This window comes from Sander vitreus, chromosome 8 (genome assembly GCF_031162955.1).
Source record: "Sander vitreus isolate 19-12246 chromosome 8, sanVit1, whole genome shotgun sequence".
NCBI lineage: Eukaryota > Metazoa > Chordata > Actinopteri > Perciformes > Percidae > Sander > Sander vitreus.
The window spans coordinates 26,720,462-26,737,151 of NC_135862.1; the positions used below are offsets into that span (position 1 = coordinate 26,720,462).

General features: G+C 43.6%; 1 protein-coding gene across 1 annotated transcript in view; it reads right to left on the reverse strand.

The window, feature by feature from the left end:
* LOC144522534 (synaptic vesicle glycoprotein 2B-like) overlaps positions 1 to 16,690 on the reverse strand; it is a 78,036-nt gene that overhangs the window by 48,272 nt on the left and 13,074 nt on the right. The window contains exon 2 of the mRNA XM_078257685.1: positions 10,014 to 10,240. Coding sequence (XP_078113811.1) covers positions 10,014 to 10,240 — 227 coding nt within the window. The remainder of the gene's footprint in view (positions 1 to 10,013; positions 10,241 to 16,690) is intronic.

Here is a 16,690-nt window from a genome sequence, read left to right on the forward strand (position 1 = left end):
AGAAATGTTGGCCAACTGAAAAGTATGAACATGCAAAATGTGAGCATGTACAGCACTCAATACTTAGTTGGGGCTCCTTTTGCCTGAATTACTGCAGCAATGCGGCGTGGCATGGAGTCGATCAGTCTGTGGCACTGCTCAGGTGTTATGAGAGCCCAGGTTGCTCCGATAGTGGCCTTCAGCTCTTCTGCATTGTTGGGTCTGGCGCATCGCATCATCCTCTTCACAATACCCCATAGATTTTCTATAGGGTTAAGGTCAGGCAAGTTTGCTGGCCAATTAAGAACAGGGATACCATGGTCCTTAAACCAGGTACTGGTAGCTTTGGCACTGTGTGCAGGTGCCAAGTCCTGTTGGAAAATGAAATCTGCATCTCCATAAAGTTGGTCAGCAGCAGGAAGCATGAAGTGTTCTAAAACTTCCTGGTAGACGGCTGCGTTGAGCCTGGACCTCAGAAAACACAGTGGACCAACACCAGCAGATGACATGGCACCCCAAACCATCACTGACTGTGGAAACTTTACACTGGACTTCAAGCAACGTGGATTCTGTGCCTCTCCTCTCTTCCTCCAGACTCTGGGACCTTGATTTCCAAAGGAAATGCAAAATTTACTTTCATCAGAGAACATAACTTTGGACCACTCAGCAGCAGTCCAGTCCTTTTTGTCTTTAGCCCAGGTGAGACGCTTCTGACGCTGTGTCTTGTTCAAGAGTGGCTTGACACAAGGAATGCGACAGCTGAAACCCATGTCTTGTATACGTCTGTGCGTGGTGGTTCTTGAAGCACTGACTCCAGCTGCAGTCCACTCTTTGTGAATCTCCCCCACATTTTTGAATGGGTTTTGTTTCACAATCCTCCCCAGGGTGCGGTTATCCCTATTGCATGTACACTTTTTTCCACCACATCTTTTCCTTCCCTTCGCCTCTCTATTAATGTGCTTGGACACAGAGCTCTGTGAACAGCCAGCCTCTTTAGCAATGACCTTTTGTGTCTTGCCCTCCTTGTGCAAGGTGTCAGTGGTCGTCTTTTGGACAGCTGTCAAGTCAGCAGTCTTCCCAATGATTGTGTAGCCTACAGAACTAGACTGAGAGACCATTTAAAGGCCTTTGCAGGTGTTTTGAGTTAATTAGCTGATTAGAGTGTGGCACCAGGTGTCTTCAATATTGAACCTTGTCACAATATTCTAATTTTCTAAGATACTGAATTTGGGGATTTCATTAGTTGTCAGTTATAATCATCAAAATTAAAAGAAATAAACACTTGAAATATATCAGTCTGTGTGGAATGAATGTATACATTATACAAGTTTCACTTTTTGAATGGAATTACTGAAATAAATCAACTTTTTCGTGATATTCTAATTATATGACCAGCACCTGTATATTGAGTATGAAAACGGTTACTCAACCCGGATGCTCAGTCAAAAATCACACCTGGGCACACCCTAACACATTATTTTGTTATGATGGTTCACCTGCAAGAGGACATGGGCACCAACTCTTATGCAGAAGATGCCTTTGAGTTGATGACTGTCTCCCCTTTAAATGATTCAGATGAATTGGATGATTCTCCCAGTGACTCAGAAACTGACAGAAAGTCAACTGACTCAAGTGGAGTCACGATCACCAATAGCTCCAGTTATGAAGACACAGACCCTACCGCATACAACTATGATCCTCAGTACACAGCTTTCAGGACTCGTTTACAGAGAGAGCCATCTTGGACTTCCAGTGCTGCTAAAGATTTATACATTGACATTTCCAGTTATGAATAACAGATTCGCTGATTTGTCTGTTATCAATTCCATTCAGACATTATTAGTTCTCATTGTGATTGACATTGATAATAGACACATCACAAAGCTAAGGGAGGCACAGTGGTGCAGTGGTTAGTGTCGTGTATGGCACGTGAGTATCAGAAGTGTAGAGGGTTTCAGAGCATGCAGACTTTAAAGTGCTCATATTATGCTCATTTTCAGGTACTTGTATTTAGAGGTTATATCAAAATAGGTTTACATGGTTTAATTTTCAAAAAACACCATATTTTTGTTGTACTACACATTGCTGCAGCTCCTCTTTTCACCCTGTGTGTTGAGCTCTCTGTTTTAGCTACCGGGTGAGGAATCTCACTTATGTTCCATCTTTGTTGGGAGTCACACATGCGCAGTAGCAAGGTAAGCACTGCTAGCAGAAGCAGAGTATGAGGGCATGCCACACTAGCAGCTAGGCGAGCATTATAACGTGTGTTACAAAGTGACGCACGTTCGTCACGGAAGTAAAGGCTGTAATAGATAGAGCTGTTTGGAGCAGTTTGTGAGCAGTGTTTTCTGTTGGAGATGGCAAATCCCTTTGAGGTGGACTTTGGGCTTTTTAACTTTGTAAACCTATAACATGCACAAAAAAGATATATAACATAATAAAAAAGCTGGCAATCAGTAACACAGAAGCTCGACAAACAACATAAAGCATGCTTAAAACAATTATTTTAAGCACTTTAAGAAGAGGCTGTACAAAGTATATTTTGTAACTTAATCACTAGTTATTATATTAAATCCAGCTTAGATGTTTATAAGGGCATACAAAATGTATTATTTTAATAAGAATTTGTATTTGTATTTGTTCTATTTATTTCACTTGTACTGAGCAAAGCAAAAATGTCTATTTCGAAAGATTTTTTTGTTATTTAATTTTGTAAAATATTAAGTTATTTTAAAGTATTGCAAATTTGTTTCATGCTTGTTTAACATTGTATGTTTCAAACTGTTTGTATTTTGTGCATTTTCCTTGATAATAAAGCAAGCAGACTCATTATACCATTATATTGCAATCGCAGTATTGTAAATTGCAACCACAATATGACTTTTTCTCCAAATCGTGCAGCCCTAGAAAAAAGATCTGCCGTCATCGTTAGGGCCATAAATGTTTGCTAATGTGTATGTTGTTTGGCTGATTGATTGCATTGAGAATAATATATCTTCCATCTGAATTTATGCTGGATGAGTTATGAGTGAATTGGATGTGTTTATTTACTAAGATTGAGACACATACTTGTTTGCTGTTAAATGTTGATGAATATATTTCGTCGATTGTTTAAATTTAAAATATTCTTGGCCTAAACATATGAGATGGGTTTCTAGAAACATATATCAGCCTTTAATTTTATGAGATTGATAACTTTGATTCTTTTAGCTTGTGTGCGGAAACTACATACATTCCATGTTATGATGTTAAAGGTGCAATATGTAATACTGACAGCTAGTGTTTAAAATAGTTACTGCAGTACAAATTCAAAATACTGGAGAGAGTCATCTCCCCCTCCTCCCAACAATGTTGCTAGACGCTTGTCTCACATAGCCAGACATTACTCCACGGTTAGATGCTGGCTATAGTGACAGTCATAAAAGCCCGTGCTCACATGGAGCTCTGTACCCAACTGACAGACACATTTTTTCGGCTTAGAATTGCCGTAGGAACTGCTAAAAATCCCACAACCTCGCCATCCTCTCCACACTCCAGACAGACACACTTCCTCGGCTTAGAATTACGACAGGAACTGCTAAAAATACTACTACCTTGCCGTCCTTTTCCACCCGACTGAACACACTTTATTGGCTTAGAATTACGGCAACAATCGCAAACTCAAGGTCCTCTCTTTCCGATTTACAGCCCCCCTCTCTTGGCTTCAAATAACTCACCATTGTCTGCTACAGCCGCTGAACAGGCTACACATTGTAAACAGCCAAGGCCCGCTTGCCTGGTCATCCGGTTACGTTAGCTAGCAGTTAGCAGGGTTAGCATGGTGGCGTTAGCCAGGACCAGTCGGGATCACTTCACTGGCTGTGTCTCAATTGTTTTTGCGAGTAACCAACTCGGGTACTCTAGCTATATAATTCAATGTGAGTAGCTACACAAATGTTGAAATGACATAAAATGCCCATCCCTAGTAGCTGTGATAAATTATTGTTACGTCTCTGGTCACGCAACTATTAGAAACATGCCGGTTTTTTTGTTGGGTAAAATCAATCTCCGTTGATCCTGTTTGTTTGCTGATTTTATGGCTGTACTAACCTTACAGCTGTAGCGCACTGGGTTTATGCGTTTACAGGTATATCTGGCAACGCGGCCTGGCTGTCAAATTGGGCAGTTGATAACAACAAACAGGCCAAAACACAAACAGAAATTCCGTCACGGAACGGAAATTTCAAAAGGAGAAAATACTGGCATTAGCTTTGTTGTCAGAAAAGATAGTATTTCAACTTAGCATGTTTCCTTAATATCTGATGACGCATTGGGGTCATTTTTGGATTTATTACAGTAAATATATTACATATTGGACCTTTAAAGGGCAACTATTATATAGCATTTTCAGGAAAAAAACTTGCATTTTGTGTTTGTGGTAGAAATGTTTACATGCTTCAATGTTAAAAAAAAAAACACTTTATTTTTTCTCATACTGTCCATGGCTGCTGCACCTGTATTCATCCTCTGTATGAGACGCTCTGTAGCGCTCCTGAAAAAGCCTAGTCTGCTCTGATTGGCCAGCGTGTTTCCTGGAATTTCCGGTGCACTCCAGCCAAGCCCCCAGGAACAGCGCCATGGGCTTAGCGGTTAACAGTAGAAATGCACCTCTCTGGCCCAGAAAGACTTTACCCATAGACTTTGCATGGCGAAAGAAACTTCTGTATTTCAGCAGATACTTTTTTTGGGGGTACATCAACTTACCAGCCCGAACACTTAAAGGGTCCTTGTTTAAAATGTTTTTAACATTTTTAACTTTCACTAGAGTTATTAAACTAGGCATGATGAACGCGCATAATGAGTAGATCCGTGGGACTGTGCCCACTAGGGTGACCAGACCGAAATCCAAGCAGTTGTCCCAAATCCTGCCCTAATCGTCCCAAAAATTAGAGCGAAGTCTCAAGAGCAGACTCTCGAGTAGTTATAGTCTGATAGAACATTAAAAACTGTTCATGGTGATTGAGTCATCCTGCAGCCAGCTCCCGTCTGCTGCTCATTGGCTGCATTAGTACGTCAGCGGCTAGGTGCGAATTTTGATAACACACATTGCTATTTTTCATTCATTCATTGTTGAAATGGTGGCTCAGGCTGGTGTTTCCCGGGACCCAATGAACAGCTAAAAAGCAAAAATGTCTCTGCAGGTACTGGGAGGACTGGGTAGGGAAATACCCCTGGATTACTGCAGTTTTACGTGATGCAAACAAAGCGTTTTGCAATGTATGTAGGAAGGAGTTTGGTATTTCACACGGGGGGGGAGTCAGAGGTCAGGCTGCATGCTAGCAGCAAACTACATATAACTAACAGCACAACTGTACAGACCAACACTTTGGTCTCATCCTTCTTTAAGCGGGAGGATGACTCCATGTATAATAAAATAGCTGCTGATGAGCTGATTTTTTATTTGTATTTTTCGGATTTACAGAATTGAATTGAATTCCTGAATAAAAATAATAAATCACTTTGGTGCGGAGTTTTGAAATTCATTACCTAAATTCATTAACCCCCCCATCTCGTCCCGAATTTTACCCATTCTCATCTGGTCACCCTAGCGCCCGCCCATGTCGCCCTGCACTGCTCATGCTCATATGACTGTTCTCCCGAGGTCCTGTAGCTGTAATAATGGATATAGCTAATGGTTGTAATTCACCATGTGTTCTATTAATACATCCATGGTATTATCTTATGATACATCCGAGGGATGTATGGATGTATGTATGCTGTAAAGCCTGTAACGTGGATGAGAGATGAAGCCATGGATGTAATTAAGAGAAGCTCTGTTCACGAAACTGCAGGTAACCTTAGTAGCTACCTAGCTAGCGCTAGCTACTAGCTAGTAGCATGACATAATAATTACATCTCCTTGGTTGTCTAAATACATCCATCGTTTATTTAGATAAGCATGTAAACGATCAGGAACAACGAAAAAACTATTTTTAATGTTAGTGAACGAGCATGTTGGTACCAGTTGCTATGACAACACAAACAAACTGTTGCTAGTGCCAAGGGGGTAAGCTTCACTTCAGAACTCGAACCTCCTATGGTGCCATTTTGATGCTACCAAACGATCACCCGACGTTAGCATTCCATTGACTGCCATTCATTTTGACGTCACTTTGACAGCGAATAACTGTACATCTGAAGCGTTTAAAGACTTTTTTTTAGACGTTTTAAGACGCGACTTACTGTCGCATAGTAGAGGAATTACCGTATAGTACAGGTGTCAGGAATCCCGCCTTCTGAGTTCGTTTTCTGCCTGAGTTCCTGTTTTCCGCTTTTGAATCTGTGTTTTCCACAAGTTCCTGAACACACCCTGTCTGGTTGCCTGGCGACAAAGCAAGGCGGGAGAATCTGCAACCACCTACACCTGTGTCTCATCTGCAATCTGCACACCTGGTCCTGATCGTCACCTCTCCACCATTTAAGCCGTGTACTGACATCCATTCCCTGCCGGATCGTTAGCCTTACCAGTATGTTTGCCAGTGTATCAGTTAGTCAGTTTTGAAAGTTTGCTCTGCTGTATTGTGCTTTTGTGCCTGTTGCTAATCTACCTCCTGTTCTCCTGTCTGCAGTTTTTGTCACCTGGGATATTCACTACATCTCCGCCTGGCTGTCTGCTTCACCAGCATTATCGGATCCTCACTAACCCTCCAGCCGGCTCGCTTCCACCCACTGCCCCACCATCTGGACTCGCCTGTTTCCACGCTCAATATCCAAATAAATACTCTACTACCTTGTTCATTCTACTTACCTTGTCCTGGTCTGCTTTTGGGTTCCTGTTCTAGTGAATCGTGACAACAGGAGAAGCTCGCAGGCAGTTTCGACTTACATTTCGACTTAAGTTTACTAATGTTAACTAGCATTTTAGTTAGCAAGAATTAGCCTGTGTCCATGTTATCTCCTTACATATACCTACGCTCTCCGTCTCTGCGAGATTGGGAATAATTGAGATTTCTCTTGGCACAGCTACCACAAGACTTACAACTTTCAGACAGGTTGCTCACGTCACATTTACGTTGTCTCTCAGTTGGAGGCTGCGCATTAACGCTCAGCGCTCACCGGAAAAGTGCTTCTAATATCCTTCACTAGTCTCCGTCCAGAGCAACGGGATCCAGTAGGTCCAGTACAGACTGTCTATGGCTAGTGCGCATGTCCATCGTGACGTCATGGGCCAGTCAATGCGGAAGATCCAAGCTCCATGATTGCTTTATGAGCTTTTGAGCACTCATTAGAATGAACGAGGCTTCCCGCCGAACACTGTATCCAGTTCTCTTAATACATCCATGACTCCAGCAGAGACGGTTTAGAACCGAGACCAGAGACGGTTTAGAACCGAGACACCCCAACTCAGAGTAGTTTTCTGTATCTGTGTCACGTGGGCTCTGCCACTGCCACACCTTTTTAGGAGACTAGCAGCAAGTCCGAGTGTATTGATTCCAATGGGAGAAGTGAATGTGACCACAGATTATGAGCGATCCTTTCACCCCGTAGTCACCTAAGTATATATTGGTTCCATTTCACACAAACCACATATCTCCAGAACATTCTGACACTAAAAGGCATTTTTCAGGAGAAAATTAACTTTGTTTGAGACCTGTTTCTGTCTCAGGACCAAACTCTTGTGAGCTCTGGGAACAAAGAATTTAACTTCAGCTAACGTTCATGAACGCCCTAACAAAACTAATCTCTGTGATGCTAAATATGCCTTTTAGCTCTGTAAATAACTTGCATTAGCAAAAGAACATAATAATACATTATTCAAATATAACTTTTCATCCATCTACACAACGTTCACTACACGTTCAAACGAGGCCACGCCCCTTCAGGAGACAGGAAGTGTGTACCAATTCATACCATCTTTAGTATAAAGGATCTTTGACTCCAGTTTTGTTTCACTAGCTAGTTGGAGCTGGAGCTACTGCAACGGCGTATAGCAGTGAAAAATCACCAACAAAGGCTTCTAAACCAAATATTACACAACCGGACATGTCCCAGCAGTAAAGTGACTGGAAGAAATGGTCCAGCATTTGCCGCCAAGATTACAGCTATGTCGCGTTAGCATGCAGCTACTTAATAGTTAGCAGTATGCTAACGTTAGATTGTAGTAGAACGAAGCAGCACTTTCTACCGTCAAAAATTGCAGATAAAGGCTTCTGAACCAACTACTACCCAATTGGACATGTTTCAGCAGTAATGCGACCCGGAATTGGATAGAATTTAACAACATTGGCAGCCCGGATGACATTGTTTACTGCCGTTTACTATAGTATATCATTTATTACATGGCTTGGTTGAATTCTAAGACAGTCTGCGGTCTGTTATTTTCTTGATAACAGACCGTTGTTAAGTATAACACACCGTTGCCATGGACGCAATTCTGTTCACTCTGGAGGACAGCTATCAATCCGTTGAAAGAAGTCCGGATAATTTATCAGCTGTGGCAAAAAGTGGGGAAACGTGGATTAACTTCTGTCCTCCCATTTAAGCAATGACAGCAGATCTGGTGAGCGTCTATCGCTACATCTTTATATATGGTATATGATTGCTACGCAGTAACTTCAGCCGCAGGGATAACAACGCTAACTAGTTAGCTTACATTGCAACATGTTTAACGTTTCAGGTGTGTCAACTGCAGCGCCGTCACTGTCACTTCACCGTCAACAGAAATGTTCAGTTTAATGTGAACTAGAGCAGCCGATAGCCCGCTAGCTCAACGCTTCAGCTAATGTTGTGTCAATTCCTGCAGTGATTAAAACAGCTGGGTAAAAATATACGGCTACTACCACAGTCCGTAAGGGAGATAAAATGCATGCGGTGGCTTTTGCCAGAAATGTATTTGTGCATTTGATCACTTGTGGTGTGTAATTCCTGATTTGATTGTAGTGTAGTGTAACAATTTTATGGTGCGCAAAGTCCAGGCTATCATGTATGTCTTTAACTTCTTCGTGTAATGAGACATAAAGGTCCAGTTTTTTGTTGATGCTGGCCAGAACGCATACCTCGATATCAGTAGTTTGTAAATCATCTGTGTTCTTTTGTTGGGATTAACTGAGTCCATGTCCATGTTGGATTGCAAATGATAGTAGTGGTCAATGAATGCGTTGAGATCCGCCAAATCCTCCACTGTTAGACTATTATATTCCAGGTTGTTTGTGGCAGATTTACTTAAGTACAAACTGAATCGAAACATCTTAATAATACTTTAAAGTAAACTTTTTTAGCTTTGGATGTTGCTGCGTTTTTTTAGCAGTAGGACGCCACCATGTTGAATCTCGCCTCCGATCTCAGATGATTTGAGAGAATTGACATACCTGTTTTGCTCGACAATATATAGTTTTAAAGTATTTTAGTTTTTGTTTTGTTAAATCCATTTACATATGGGGATTCCCATGTACCGTTTTCCCATGACACCATGCCAAGACCTTTTGCCACCCCATGTAAAAAAAAATTAGTGCAATGAAGGGTATGAAAAAAAGATTTATAAAAAGGTTGAGTATTTCCTACAACAAATATACAAAAGAGCAACAAAATCAGAGCGCTGCCATAAACTCTCAAGTAGAGCTGTAACTTCAATAATGACCAAGTCTTAAATAATAGCCAGCACAAAAAATGAAAGCAAATTGCTGATAAAGGTTGAGTAAAAAAACATTGAGGTAACAGGAATGGAACTTTTTCTACACATGCCATACTCACCACTCTACTGCTCTGTTTCTTACTTACAACTTAATTGCAATCATTTCAACTTTGCCTTTGTTTCTTCGATCAATGGTAAGCTAGGCTGTATACGAAACCGCTTGCTACCGAAGAACGCAGCATAGCTCATACCCTTAGAGGAATATAGAGGCAGCTTTGTACTTATTTTCCGCCCAATTAGAGAAAAGGAATGCATCACTACTTCACTAGTGGGCAAACACAAATCCTTCTTTACAGCACAAACCCAAGTGTCTTCTCACACAGAAACCACACTGTAAGCAACAGTAAATCATTAAAGCCCTTACCTAACATTCCTTTCTCTGCATTGGAGAGACACAGATCCTTTTCTGCAGATGGTAGAACGAACGCTACCACAAAACATTCGACTCCATCAGCCATCAGAGCCAGGCCCAGCACCACAAAGAGCGTCCACTGGAACTTCCCGTGGCCACAGTCCTCCATGATATCTTCGTATTGTTCAGATAACTCTTCTAGTTCAGAGACTGCACTGCCGGCTGCTCGAGCTTTAGCCCTGGGACACAAACAAACAAGAATAATAAGTCATAAAGATGGAAACACTGAAAACAATCTTTGATTGCTTTTACACTGTCTTCACTGAGTATCTTTAATTGAAATATGTTTGTTTCTGGTGTTGTCAGATCAAGGGACTTCAAACCCTTAAACATGAAGATCCTTTTGAAATTTGGGAATGCAGTGCTGTTCATATTTGCAAACAATCGCGGACCGACTGAATGTGTAAGTAGCCAAAAAAAATAGACATGTGACCACGACTCTGAACTGTTTATCTCTTTTTTTTGTGATGGTCAGCACTTTTTCTTTCCGTAATGGTGAGCACATTTTTTATAATACCAACAATTGCATAGCTGTATACAGCGGGACGGGTTGGGTTTAGGAAAAGAAGAACGGGACGGTTGGGTTTAGGAAAACCGTAACGGGACGCGGGACAACAACGGCATGGTTGGGTTTAGTAGAAGAAGAACGGGACAGTTGTGTTTAGTAAAAGAAGAACGGGATGGTTGGGTTTAGTAAAAGAAGAAAGCGACAGGTTTAGTAAAAGAAGAACGGGACGGTTGGGTTTAGGAAACGTGACACGCGGTTTACGATCCCCGGTCTCCTGGGTGAAAGTCCTGTGTTGTTTGACCCATCCACCACCCCAACCAACCTCCCTATGCGGATTTTCAGGCTACTGTAGTCACTCTTAATGCTTTGGTTCCTTGTATATATGGACATAGAAAAGATTGGAAAAATTGGACTCCAAAATCTAGATGAAGATAATCAAGTGATAAACTCAATGCACACTGTAAACATGACTGTAACAGAGTATTCATCTGTTATTTCCCCCTAGCAAAAAATATAAGGTCAAAAACTATTGAGGTGTCCTCTCCCTGTTGTTTCATGAATGTACTGTACAGTATTACTGGTCCAGTGAACTAAGACTATAATTTGGGAGGATTGTACAGTTAGGATAGGTTTTTATAATTGTATAATCCTCTCAAATTATAGTCCCAGTTTACTGGAGAAAACACAAATTGTGTGCTAAGAATGACAAATAAAATGCACATGGAAAGTAATATACATGATCCTTTATTGTTAAAGAATAGAAAAATAAATAAATCATCTAAAAAGATCTATTGGTCTTTGACCAGTCAGCCTTTGTTAGAACCACTATAGAAACACACATGTAGTAAAGCTCTTTATATGCTGCCCTTCATCACTGACTTCATTTAAAACACATTTGAAACGTAATCTGCCTTCTCTAATCATCTCAACTGCCATAATATATTCATCAAACTTCTAACAATATAAACAGCAGTCGATATACGGCAATATAACAGCACCAACGACTGTCGCATGAATAATTTTTAAATTAATGGTCACAATGTTAAAATAATGACAGTATTTAACTGAACAGCAATATGTACCTGTTGTATTTTAATGCAGGCTGATAACAATAGGGTAATAGCACTGCTGAGTGAACAGAAAAGGCTCCAGGATTAATAAATCCTGGCTGTTAGCCTGATCAGGAGCAAGCAAGCTGCACAGAATAAATCTCCATGGAAACTTAGGTGCTTCTGCTTTTGTGAAATCGAGTCAAGGCTTAAGTCATCCAGGATAACTGGGAAATCCCAGCTTAATCCGCTATCTAGGTTTTGAGAAATAGCCCTCAGGGTCCACATTTATAAAACTTTGCAGCGGATTTGCGTCAAAAGTCGCGTATGGATTTCAGATTTGGGCATATTGGACCTGTGGAGAGATTTTTACCCATCAGGTCGTGATTATATAATCTATAATGATCATAATGTTTACTCAAGGATAGATTACTTTTTTGTGCTAAAGAGAGATCGCCCCAGGATGCATAGCTGTTTTATTGGTTGTATTGATTTATCTGACTATGCACCCCTTGCCTGTATTATATATATTAGGGATATTCCAGGAAAAACATTATGGAGGCTGAATACAAGTATCCTGAACAACCAACAATTCAAGACTCAAATTACAAAAGAAATAAAAATGTATAAAAAAAAAAAGAAGGAAAATGATACGGGGGAAGTTGATTCAACTATGGTGTGGGATGCTCTGAAAACCGTTATTAGGGGTAAAGTAATATCATTTTGTGCTAATGACAAGAAAGAAAAACAATTACGATTAATACATCTTAAAGATTTAAAAGATCTTAAGACACAACTTAAAAGGGAAAAATAAAAACAAATCTGATAAGAATAAAGAAAATCAGAAATTAAATAATGTTATTGTATTCACAGGAAATTGAAAAAAAGACAATATTTACTAAACAGAAATATAACGAGTCTGGCTCAAAATCAACTTAACTTTTGGCAAGGAAGCTACAAAAACAACAAGCGGACAACACAATATGTAAAATAAGGGACCAAACTCAAAAACCATACAGTATAATAGAGATAAAATACAAAAAAAACACTTAAGAAGTACTACAAGTTCCTATATACATAACCTTGTTCAGCAGGTGAACAAAAAAATTGGAGACTTCCTTAATTCTCTTAATTTACCTGTTCTATCAGAGGAACAAAAACAAATATTAACAGCTACGATGACTGAAACAGATTTAAACAGCGCCATTTCCAGGCTCAAAACGAATAAGTCACCCGGCCCGGCGTTTCGACTTGAGCTAATGCCAAGCCTTCTCCAGATCTGCAATTTACTTTTTCAGGGTACCAAAATGCCTCCGTAATGGAGTAAAGCAGTGATCGCTGTCATCCCCAAGGACGGAAAAGATAAATTAGAATGTGGCTCATTTAGACCAATTTCGGTCTTAAATGTTGAATATAAATTATATACAGTTATCCTTGCCAAAAGATTATTCCCCGGTTTATACATAGCGACCAGACTGGATTTATCCCACAAAGGCAAACATGACCACATCAGAAGATCATAGCATATACTAAACCATATCGAACAAAACAAACTTGAAGCCTTCTTAATTAGTCTGGACGCAGAGAAGGCATTTAATTTGGTGAGCTGGCTTTTTCTATATAAAGTCCACGAAAGATGTGGTATAAATTACGACTCTGTTAGGAGCATCTGTACACTATACAAAAAAACGTCTCTGATTAAAATAAATGGGTACATCACACCTTCTCCGGGAACCATCACCTTATCGTGGTGGAGAGGTTTGTGTGTCCCTATGAACCTGAGGGCTGTGTTGTCTGGAGCTTTGTGCTCCTGGTAGGGTCTCCCAAGGCAAAGTGGTCTCAGGTGAGGGGCCAGACAAAGAATGGTTCAAAAATCCTATGAAACATCAAGGAAGGGATGAAGTGACCCTGCCCGGAGGAAGCCCGGGGCCCCCGTCTGGAGCCAGGCCCAGATGGAGGGCTCGTCAGCGAGCGTCTGGTGGCCGGGTTTGCCACGGAGCCCGGCCAGGCACAGCCCGAAAAAGCTACGTGGCGGACATCTCTCCATCCCATGGGCCCACCACCTGTGGGAGGAACCGCTGGGGTCGGGTGCACTGCCACATGGGTGGCAGTGAAGGTCAGGGGCCTCGACGGACCAGACCCGGGCAGCAGAGGCTGGCTCTGGGGACGTGGAATGTCACCTCTCTGTGGGGGAAGGAGCCGGAACTTGTGCGGGAGGTGGAGCGCTACCGGTTAGATCTGGTGGGGCTTACCTCTACGCACAGTCTTGGTTCTGGAACCATACTCCTGGATAGGGGTTGGACTCTTTTTCTTCTCCGGAGTTGCCCAGGGTGTGAGGCGCCGGGCGGGTGTGGGGATACTCACAAGCCCCCGGCTGAGCGCCGTATGTTGGAGTTTAACCCGGTGGACGAGAGGGTCGCCTCCCTACGCCTGCGGGTTGTGGGGGGAAAACTCTGACTGTTGTTTGTGCATATGCACCCGAACAAGAGTTCGGAGTATTCAGCCTTCTTGGAGACCTTGAGTGGAGTCCTGCATGGGGCTCCAGTCGGGGACTCCATAGTTCTGCTGGGGGACTTCAACGCCGCACGTGGGTAATGATGGAGACACATGGAGAGGCGTGATTGGGAGGAACGGCCTCCTGATCTAAACCAGAGTGGTTGTTTGTTGTTGGACTTCTGTGCTAGTCATGGATTGTCTATAACGAACACCATGTTCGAACATAGGGATGCTCATAAGTGTACTTGGTACCAGAGCACCCTAGGCCAAAGGTCAATGATCGATTTTATAATTGTTTCATCTGATCTGAGACCGTATGTTTTGGACACTCGGGTGAAGAGAGGGGCGGAGCTGTCAACCGATCACCATCTGGTGGTGAGTTGGGTCAGGGGGTGGGGGAAGACTCTGGACAGACCTGGTAAGCCCAAACGGGTAGTGCGGGTAAATTGGGAACGTCTGGAGGAGGCCCCTGTCCGACAGACTTTCAACTCACACCTCCGGCGGAGCTTTTCGTGCATCCCTGTGGAGGCTGGGGGGCATTGAACCCGAGTGGACAATGTTCAAAGTTTCCATTGCTGAAGCTGCGGTGAGGAGCTGTGGTCTTAGGGTCTTAGGTGCCTCAAGGGGCGGTAACCCACGAACACCGTGGTGGACACCGGTGGTCAGGGAAGCCGTCCGACTGAAGAGAGTCTTTCCGCGATATGTTATCCCAGACGACTCCGGAGGCAGTTGCAAGGTACCGAAGGGCCCGAAGGGCTGCAGCCTCTGCCGTGAAAGAGGCAAAGCAGCGTGTGTGGGAGAAGTTTGGAGAAGACATGGAGAAGGACTTTCGGTCGGCACCAAGGTACTTCTGGAAAACCGTTCGCCACCTCAGGAGGGGGGAAGCGGAGAACCATCCAAGCTGTGTACAGTAAGGATGGGACGCTGTTGACCTCAACTGAGGAGGTAATAGGGCGGTGGAAGGAGCACTTTGAGGAACTCCTAAATCCGACTAATACGCCCTCTATGGTAGAGGCAGAGCTGGAGGATGAGGGGGGGATTGGCATCAATTTCCCTGGTGGAGGTTGCTGAGGTAGTTAAACAACTCCACAGTGGCAAAGCCCCAGGAATTGATGAGATCCGTCCAGAAATGCTTAAAGCTCTGGGTGTGGAGCGGTTGTCTTGGTTGACACGCCTCTTCAACATTGCGTGGAAGTCTGGGACGGTGCCTAAGGAGTGGCAGACCGGGGTGGTGGTTCCCCTTTTTAAAAAGGGGGACCAGAGGGTGTGTGCCAATTACAGGGGTATCACACTTCTCAGCCTCCCCGGTAAAATCTACTCCAAGATGCTGGAAAGGAGGGTTCGGTCGATAGTCGAATCTCAGGTTGAAGAGGAACAATGCGGATTCCGTCCTGGTCGTGGAACAACGGACCAGATCTTTACTCTCGCAAGGATCCTGGAGGGAGCCTGGGAGTATGCCCAACCAGTCTACATGTGTTTTGTGGATCTGGAGAAGGCGTATGACCGGGTGCCCCGGGAGATACTGTGGGAGTACGGGTGAGGGGGTCCCTTCTCAGGGCCATCCAATCTCTGTACGACCAAAGCGAGAGCTGTGTCCGGGTTCTCGGCAGTAAGTCGGACTCGTTTCAGGTGAGAGTTGGCCTCCGCCAGGGCTGCGCTTTGTCACCAATCCTGTTTGTAGTATTTATGGACAGGATATCGAGGTGTAGTCGGGGTGGAGAGGGGTTGCAGTTCGGTGGGCTGGGGATCTCGTCGCTGCTTTTTGCAGATGATGTGGTCCTGATGGCATCATCGGCCTGTGACCTTCAGCACTCACTGGATCGGTTCGCAGCCGAGTGTGAAGCGGCTGGGATGAGGATCAGCACCTCTAAATAGGAGGCCATGGTTCTCAGCAGGAAACCGATGGAGTGCCTTCTCCAGGTAGGGAATGAGTCCTTACCCCCAAGTGAAGGAGTTCAAGTACCTTGGGGTCTTGTTCGCGAGTGAGGGGACAATGGAGCGGGAGATTGGTTGGAGAATCGGCACAGCAGGTGCGGTATTACATTCAATTTATCTCACCGTTGTGACGAAAAGAGAGCTGAGCCAGAAGGCAAAGCTCTCAATCTACTGGTCAGTTTTTGTTCCTACCCTCACCTATGGTCATAAAGGCTGGGTCATGACCGAAAGAACAAGATCCAGGGTACAAGCGGCCGAAATGGGTTTCCTCAGGAGGGTAGCTGGCGTCTCCCTTAGAGATAGGGTGAGAAGCTCAGTTATCCGTGAGGAGCTCGGAGTAGAGCCGCTGCTCCTTTGCGTCGAAAGGAGACAGTTGAGGTGGTTCGGGCATCTAGTAAGGATGCCCCCTGGGCGCCTCCCTAGGGAGGTGTTCCAGGCACGTCCAGCTGGGAGGAGGCCTCGGGGGAGACCCAGGACTAGGTGGAGGGATTATATCTCTAACCTGGCCTGGGAACGCCTCGGGATCCCCCAGTCGGAGCTGGTTAATGTGGCCCGGGAAAGGGAAGTTTGGGGTCCCCTGCTGGAGCTGCTACCCCCGCGACCCGACCCTGGATAAGCGGATGAAGATGGATGGATGGATG